General features: G+C 43.3%; 1 protein-coding gene across 2 annotated transcripts in view; it reads right to left on the bottom strand.

The window, feature by feature from the left end:
• Positions 1–436: 436 nt before the first annotated feature.
• Positions 437–9,355, bottom strand: part of fam222aa (family with sequence similarity 222 member Aa) — a 53,641-nt gene continuing 44,722 nt past the window's right edge. For both annotated transcript variants that reach the window (XM_050050904.1, XM_050050905.1), the window contains one exon: positions 437–7,484. In XM_050050904.1, coding sequence (XP_049906861.1) covers positions 6,019–7,484 — 1,466 coding nt within the window. In that variant the 3' untranslated portion in view covers positions 437–6,018. The remainder of the gene's footprint in view (positions 7,485–9,355) is intronic.

Here is a 9,355-nt window from a genome sequence, read left to right as displayed (position 1 = left end):
GGTGACATAGCTAAAGGAAAATGACACACATGAGATGTGTGTGGCAATGTTAGGTTTAACCTATTGATGACAACATTTCCCTAACAGAATTTTTGCTCCATGGATTTGCTGGTCCAATCAAACAGCGCAAAGGAAAATGACATAAGGTAATGTTATTTTAAAAACCTAAAAGCTCCGCCCCTGCTTTGAAGCCTTATGCCACAATATGCTGCTGCAAAGGTGAAAAAGGTCAAGTGAACAACAGGATTGCGGAGGCTAGCATATGGCGGTGATGTGCAAAGTGAGTCCTAAGACTAATATGCTTACCTTCATTACAGTAAGGTCTCACCCAGAGTCTTAAATATTGTTTAAGAAGATGTTTACAGCAAGGGAGAGAGAGGAAAAAAGACCACAGAGGAGTATAGCAACAAGACAGGCATAGAAGTCATCTGCTTTATTTACTTATGTCAAACAATAATACATAAGAGAGGAGAGGTCAAATGAAAACCAACCATCTACATTAAAATAAAGAAATTTCAGTCCTGAGATTGACAAAAAGCAGGGAACAGACAAAATATCTACTGTGGTCGTTGGGATGGAGGGGGGACAGTGGCAGTTTCAGCAAATTGAAGATGATGGTTGTGGGGAGATTAGGGGGAGATTGCAGAACTGGAGAGGGGGTAGAAGGTAAGCAATCACTGGGATGCTTGGCTGTAGGCACATTCAAAAGTTGAAAACCCCACGACTAAAGGATTTTACAGCTTTTTATATTCAGACTTCTTATTTCGAAATCTAAGACTCATATATTATCATTTTCAAAAGAAAAAGCAAGGTATTCTTTACATTTTTTTCATCCTGAGGAGACAAAATCATTTTTTAAACATAAATACAACACTGCAGGGAGAACAATAAGAGAGATGCTTAATAGATTTCCCATTTCCATATATATTATTTTCTCAAGGTTGCGGCACCCTCAGACTTTGGCAGCGTTGGTGCATTTGAGATCATTCGGGAAAAAAACAGCCCTGTTTGTCCACAGGAACATTCTGAGAGCCACACAAACAGTAAAAAGGAAAGAGGAAGAAAAAAAAAAAGCAAAATCCCCAGACTTTTGTGTTTAGATTGGATACAGCAATATACCCACCACATAAACTAGATGAATATTTGGAGGCCATAAGCTTTTTCAGCTGAACATACATAGTTGTGACGCTGAAGAAATAAAAAGCTGTAAGCTCCTGGAATTACGACCTGCTGCATTGCCTCTTAGAAAAGGGCTGTGCCTTTGGAAAAAAAAAAGATCCTGATTTATTTTGGGATCTGTGCTGATTTTTACCTTGTGTTGTATTAATAAACGCTGAAAACAACATTTAAATTATATGGTGCTCACATCGGACCCATCCAGTTCTATTCAGTAGCACGATAGCGATGGCAATGTGCTTAAGTAGCAAAACACAAGAAATCGTTTAATGATATTGTGCAGATATAAGGCTGGTGGGTTAACTATACAAGCCTCCTCAGAACCATCTGTATTATTGATTAAAGTATTTTCTTGCTAGGTAGGAGCCAAATGGAGAGCACTGGCCTCATGACTTTATCTTCTGCAGACGTTAAGAAGGGATGCTGGGAAGGACTCAGAGATGAGAGCCCCAGGGGCCCAAGGGCAGCCAGGGGACATGACTGAGGTTGACCAGAGTGGCGTGGAGGGGACGTCACCCCCCTTACCCACCCCCCTCAGTCATCTGTAGGTTAGGGAAGCAGCGCCAAGACTCTACAGAGCGAGCAGCTGCCTTTATTTTCTCTATCTCTCCCCACCCTCCCATCCCCTCTGTTTTGAGAGTGAAAGAGCTGACCCTGCTTTGAACGAGCCCGTCCGCTCTGCTTCCTTCTTAGCAGTATTTAAGGTGCATAATATGCGACTAGACCTTTGCACTGGGTAAAGGTCTTCATGGACTTATTGGGATTTACTGAGGGATTTTTACAACGAGCATAAGTCAATTCCCCTCCACTTTGCCCTCAGGCCATCCTCGTGAGCGTCTCATTGCCCTTGAAAACGTGTTAACAGTCGATAGTGTGAAGCCACAGAGATAAGTTATGGATCTAAGTGTCCGTGTTCAGATGGGGTTTGATTGGTGTAATTTATCATTTCCTGGGCCACAGAACTTAAAATATTTTCCCAAGCATTGAGAACTTAATTGGAAATGAAGATTTCACTTACTAGAATTTAGTAAATTGAGGCACAATAAGTCTTTCAGTGAGGAATGTGATTTCCTCAGAGCTTGAATCTGAATATGAGGCCGCAGAGCCAAAGAGGGGAGGCTGAAACCAGCACCAGGAACATGGCAATTATCCTGATTACTGATGCTTCGAGGCTCCTCTGACCCCAAAATCCCTCCCTGTATCTTTCTCCCTCTTTCTTTCTTTTGCTGAGATCTGTCACATTGCACAGGGCCCCTCAGCCAGGCAGGGAGCAACCATGTATAATCCAACAGAAAACAAATCCCCTCGATCAAACACAGCCCAGCTTTTTAAAGCAGGCCTCTGAGCCCAGGCGCCATGGTGCGGTGCTGAGGCCCTCTGAGACGCTGTGGAGGCTGTGATTTAACAACCCCCCTCCCCTCCCCTTTAAAACCCCGCTGTCCTCCCCTTCAACGCCAGCCAGCCAGTCCTAACCTTCAGTTTGTTTAAGCACTGCTGAACCCTGTTGGCCCCGGACAGGGGGAGGGTGGGCTTAGATAATGACATGCCATATGCCACTCTGCCTCTGCAGCTGAGTGAGCCGTGCATGGATCAGCTCAGGCACAAATCTATTTGAAATTTAATTCTATTATCCTAATATGGGCTAAGCGTCCATTGTCCAAATCGGGAATTGTGGAATGGACCAGAGTTGCAGGGCTAAGATGCATCCCATCAATAGGAGCTCATTAATGTGTGCAAAGAACCAGGGGGACAGACAGTTTGGAGCCTGTACAGTAGAAAATGTAGCCACAAAGGAAAGATAGTAAAAGTATCTGAATACCACCTCATATTAAACACAACATGGGACCCGACTTAAACATTCCTGTTAAAAAAACAAAAGAAAAATGCTGTATTTTGTGTCATCTTTTGTGTTTCATTCATCTAAACTTGGCTCACAATGGCCAGATTCCTCGCAGTATCTAATAGGAAATCCCTTGCTATTTGAAAAGGGTTTGATTTCAACCCTTTGAGTGAATGAATACTCTCCACTGGCAGTGTCCAGCAGCCAGGCGTCACCCAATATTCCCATTAGCAGAAAGGCCTGGTGCCTCAGACCTCCACTGGTGGGAAAGGCCAGACACTAGAAACTCCACTGCCTCAAGTGTCTCCTCTTCACTTCAACATCATGTGACAGGGTTTAATGCTTGGATGCAGAAGCCAAACGGAGGGGATTTAGGGACGGGATGTATCTGTAAATCTGTCAAAATATTTCTACAAGACAGAAAATATGCTGGAATCACACAGTGTGGCTGGGGTATTAAGCTGTTGAAACAACATGAACAATTTTCACTGGAATGTTAAGGAGGCTTACTGTGCAAATTTAAGCCAAGGGGGCTTGGTATTCTTTCCACTGAAATCTTTGTCAGCCTTCAAAGACAGTAGTGTGTGTCTACAAACACCATTAGCTTGAAATTTAAGGCTCGTAGTTTAGATTAAGCAAGGGTTATCTTAAGGGAGAAACAGGTCTATTTATGGAGTGCAAGTGATCAAAGAAAATTTATTTTCTGCTCCGTCTTCAATATTAATGTGTAAATCCTTTCTTTTTTTTCCCAACATTGCTGTCTATCCTTTATCTTTGGATGGCCAAAGTGTAAACATTTGAAAGATAATCATTTAAATATGGTAGGTTATCTCAGTGGCAGAGGTTTGATCGCTACAGTACAGTGAAGGATCTACATCACACATGACGCTGCTGCTGAAACAAGGGCTCAATTTCCCGCTGACGTCTAGAGGACATACATTAAAAAAATAATGACAGACTTCAAAGCCAAGATGTGGCTTCTTAATATATTCTTAAAGAAATTTATTTTACACCTCAAAACAAAAAAAAAAGGATAGGGATTAGGGATGTGGTACATTGGGAATGTATTGACAACTGTAGTTTACATTTTTTGGTGTAAGCTCAGAGAAAAAATGTTAATACAGTCATAATAATTGCACTTCATAAATCTAGACTGATGCCAGTATTTTCCCACAACAAAGCTCCGGCTCCCTCTCTCCAGTTACTAAATTCAATTTACCATTGAAATTTGACGGACAAAAGAAATGCTAATTTAAGACCAGAGGACTGCTGCACTGATCCAATTTTTCTCTTTCACTCGAGTCCCACAAGGCAATAAAACATTGCAGTAATTTAAGTGCAGTACATTCAAGGGAATCTCACAGTCATAATAAATATTTCACTGCTCTGAATCATCAAGTTAAGACTGGCCCGGGCTAAATGTATCCCAACCAGGGGCTGAAACGGACAAGGGGAAGCAGTGAGCCTCTTCTCATTTCATCTGATGCCAGAGGACAGGGCATGATTGTTTTCATTTTGTATTCGTTAGCAGGATCAGGGGTGAGTAGTACCCCCGAAATAGGACCTCCATTTGTTCCCACCTCTTTCTGTCATCATGATAGCAGTTGACAGAAGTAGGAGATGTAGCACTGTAACTAAAGGAGTCATGTGAGAACTTGATTTCTACTCTAGCTCCATCTAAAGCCTCCGATAAAAAAGGGAACAAGATTTGCAAAGTATCTCCTGTAAATTACTCAGATATGATGTTTATGGGACTGGTGAATCAGTTTTTCAGTCTCGGTGGCAGAAATCTTATAATGACACAATTGAAAAAAGAAAAAAAAAAGTCTGAGGATTTTGAAGAACACAAACTAAAATGCACACACGCGCATGCACTCAGCCACATACACGCATAAACATACACGTAAGGTTATGTAGATAACCTCCCAATCACATTCTTCATTGTAACATTTCTTTTTCATATTTTTTTGTGACATTTTCTTTTTTAAATAAGTATTTCAAGATTTATTGTAGATTCCAGTGTTGGTTAAGAAAAAGAGCTCTCCGACCAGGTTCTTACAGAACCAAAGCAGCGACTATGCCTCACACCAGGACATAAGAAACTGCACATCAGCTTGAGGAGGAATTATTAAATCATAAAAACAAAGGTGGGAAAAAAAACAAAATAAGAAAAAAAAGCATTTGAGACACTTTTCCCCATAGCAGCCAATGCATATAATATACCTACAAATATATAAAACAACAAAAAATAGGTTCAAGTTTTCAAGTTTCTTAAATATATCATATCCAAACTACCCAATTCCAAACTTCAAAGTTAACAAGATTCAAGCAGTGCAATTTATGTATCAATTATAACAGCAATAATAACTAATATTGTACTATCCTTTTAATTCAACCTTATGATCCTTGTACATACACACCCGAGTATAATTTTAGTCTCCTCACGTATCAGTACATTTGTGTATCTGTATGTGTTTGTCTATGTGTGTGTTCATGTGTTACAGAGTTTTGGATTTTGAAAGCAGCCCTAAACTTCGGCCCATTTAAGACCATTTCAGTGACAACCTACACAGTAGCTTCATCCTTAGTATTTGGAAGGGGGGATACAAGTGGCATATGCACTTCATGTCAAGCTATGATTCTCATCAAAAAAGTTCAGGCAAGTAAAACAACAACAAAAAACAGAAGAAAAAATAAATCAATCCAAAATTCCTATTGGCAAACCACACAATGGAACATCTGGAGAATCTTGAAATCCCTTTTTCTCTCCCACTGGCAATCACTACCACCTTTCATATTTGGGATTCCCACAGCCTGCCTTGAAACCACCAAACCTACGGTCACACAGCACAACAACTGCTCTTCTCTAAGCTCCCACACTAGTTAAAGCAGTGCCAATCTCAACAATCTGTACCCAGAAAAAAGAAACATCTCTGTTCTTTAACTTTGATTTTCTTCACAAATTCACAACTCTTGATTCTCTTCCTCCTCTTCTTCCCCCTCTATCTGTAAACAGGGAGGCGGATGTGTGCATGCTGGTGGTCTAACAGACGTGGCACAGACACAGTCTCGTAGCCTTTGCCAAGCATCTGCTCCTTGATGCAGGGTGGGTGGATGTCGTTGATCAGGTACTCCAGAGACTGCAAGCTGCTGCTCAGCACCGATGTGTTGCACAAGCTCTTGCTGGGCAGGCTGCAGCACAAACCTCCCCCGCTGTCTATAGCAGGGTGATGATGATGGTGGTAGTGGTGATGGTGGTGGGGGTAGCCCAGCTCTCTGTGCCCCGTGGCCGGCCCTCCTGTGGAGGTGCCCAAAAGCTCCTGGGGGTTGTAGCAGTCACTGTCAGGTGTCACCAGCACACTGTTCCATGGTGGGGCAAAGTACTGACCCACTGAGAAATTTCCATGCATACCCACACAGTTCAAAGGGGAAGAGCTGATTTTGTCCATCCCGCCTCCTCCACTAGCACTCGCTGTCAGGTGGTAAGGTCTGGAGGAAGAAGAGGACACTTGTGCTGCCATAATACCTCCCCCTGGAACACAAGTTTCCGGGGACTTGCTGATGGCGCCCCCTCCACCGCTACCTCCGCTGTACATGCGGAGCACAGCCTGTTGATGCTGCTGCTGTTGTTGTTGTTGTTGCTGCTGCTGCTTCTGCCAAAGGATGTAGTCCATACCATCTGCGTACACACCAGTCTTCATCGCCTCTGCATTTTGAGCTGGCAGCCCGGGCCCTGTGTACACCATGTTGGCCTGGGGAGCCATTCCTACCACATAGCCTCCACCTGAGGAGCTAGAGGAGACCCCCATGACGGTTGTGCCCTGCTTGGAAGGGCTTGAATTTGATGGTGCAGTGGCAGCCCCTTGGCACACCTGCTGCAGAGCCTGGGCCTGGCAATGCTGGTTGATCTGGTAGATGATGCTCTGGATGGAGGGGAGGTTGGACTGTGCGGGCAGGGCCAGGCCTCGGCCCCCTGTTACAGGAATCACTGAGCCAGCTACAGTGACATTTGGGGGAACCGACAGTACGGGGCCTTCTGGAGGCTTTGAGGGCCCAGTGTGGTATACCATTTGGCCGTGGCCACTGGCTAAAGTGCTACTACTAGGAGGTGGGTATGGGGCAACAGCTATGTGGGCAGGAGAGAGCTTAGTCCGTCTGCCTTCGGAGTTCTTGAGAACACCTTTTGAAGGGACAAAGGTGGCTGTTGATGATGATGACGATGAGGAGGCCTTGACAATGGCGAGCAGGCCCTGGTAGCCCCCTGTGTGAAGATGTGGGTAGGGGCTGTAGCGTTGCCCTGTGGTGTCATATCCATTCACAGTCCGATTAAGGTGCTTGTGCTGGGGAACCCTGATGTTGGTGGGGAAGATCTTGATGGACAGAGGGCTGTTGGCCGTCTTCTGAGCGTAGGCATCAAGTTCTGCCGCAGTGGGGTAGCGTGGAGAATGTGTGGGCACCACCAGCTCACCTGTAAGACAAACAGAGAAAAAAGTATGAGTAAAATGAACGATTGAGATTAAAAAAAAAACTGGCTGCATGTATTGCAAAACAGAGCAGCAGACCAGGAGTTTAATTACCAGGAATATTGAAGGAGCCGACAGCAATGGCAGCCACAAAGTCAGATCAATCAATCAATTGCAATAACCACTACCCTGCTGCAACAGTAAAACCTGGCAGCATTACAGTGTCTACATCTAAAGCAGACTGAAAAATGTCAGTGTTCAACAAGAGCAGGTGAATAAAACCAGATGCAAGCAGTGGACAAACTGCAGAGAATCGCAAACAGAGTTGGAAGCAGTAAATCAGGACTGACATTCATTTGTGTTCCATCACTCCCCTCCTCCATTTGAGCTTTCTCTCCATCTCATTTTCACACCCTCCTGTGGAAGTTCATCCCTAGGCAAATGGATCCTTTTAAAAACTCATTCTGTCAAAGCCTGGTACCTTAGGCGCTGTTAAATCAGTGCATTGTGAAATTAATTCGGACTCTCTTTAGCATTGAATTGGGTTAGCCTTGGATACCAGGCAAGCAGGGACGAAGGGGAGGGGATAAAAGCTTGTTTAATTGCAGTGGCACATTTGAGATTTATAAGTGGTATCACTTACTGGGTCTTACCCTTGGCCACAGAATTTCCACATTTATTCAATCCAGGAGTGCGTGGAGAGGCCCTCACAAAAAACAATTAAACATCTACGGGGAATTGCTAGCCTGGTTAAGGTGAACTACATCAGACCGGAGCCAAGTCAAGAATGCTACAGCACTGCTGTTTGCAAAGTTGGTCAAGGATAAAACAGAAAACTATTTCAAAGATGAGCACATGCTGAAAAGCACTTAAAAAGACTGAAACCCATCATTAAATAAAACCAACATAAGATATGTCAATGGTTTGCACCTGCGTGACTATGGAATATTTCAATCATGAACACAGAGAGATAGCAAATGACTGTGTTCATATAGATAGCATGTTATTAACATATTTTACATTTACAGAATAAGTAATGACAGAACAGACAAAAGACAGGTAAAAGACATTGCTACAAATATGTAAATTCTGTGTACTGTTTGCCGTATGAAACCAATCCAAACCCAAATTCAATTCAGCAGTGAACGGGGCAAGTGAGACTAGCAATAGCCCCCGCTCAATGAGCCAAGGCTTGGCCATTGTGAATTGAGGTGGCAAACAGGAAAATGGCAATTTCTAAAAACCCCACCATGTGTCATTGTTTGGGGGCTGGGCATGGAGGTGAGAGGCCGCGGTGAGATTGGATTTAAACGACATTATTCAGGCAATTTCATGGCTACTTAGCTCAGTGTAACAAAAAGGGTGGGGGGTTGGGAAAAGAACTCAATTTACAAGCAATATATCAGCTGCCACAAATGACTTGCAACCCCTTCAAAAATGACATTTTTATGCAAAAGCTAACAAAACGCACAAAAATTAACTGCCATAACTGTGCCGTCAGCAAATGTCCTGGCGACCTAAGGAGTCTGCAGGGTGCAGGCTGTGACTAGGACTCACTCCATTTCCTCTCCGATTGCAAAATCATTTTAAAGAGACTCCACAGCCAAGTAGTCACAATTCTCATTTCTTTGCTCCCATTACAGATAGCATGGGGAGTTCATTTCAACAACCCTATGGGTCTCCAACTGTGAAAATGATTAAATCTACAAGATCCATATCATAAAAGAAATAAATTGGGAATTTAACAGCAGAGGGAAGAGACTGTGAATATCCCAAGCCAAATTAAGTGTAAGACCTATTCCACTCAGTTAGGTACATCCTGCAGACAGGATGCTTTCTAATTCAGAAACACTACACACACAAAATTAGAATTTAA

The sequence above is a fragment of the Epinephelus moara genome, chromosome 8 (genome assembly GCF_006386435.1).
Source record: "Epinephelus moara isolate mb chromosome 8, YSFRI_EMoa_1.0, whole genome shotgun sequence".
NCBI lineage: Eukaryota > Metazoa > Chordata > Actinopteri > Perciformes > Serranidae > Epinephelus > Epinephelus moara.
The sequence above is the reverse complement of the archived record's forward strand: the minus strand, read 5'-3'. Positions and strand labels throughout refer to the sequence as shown.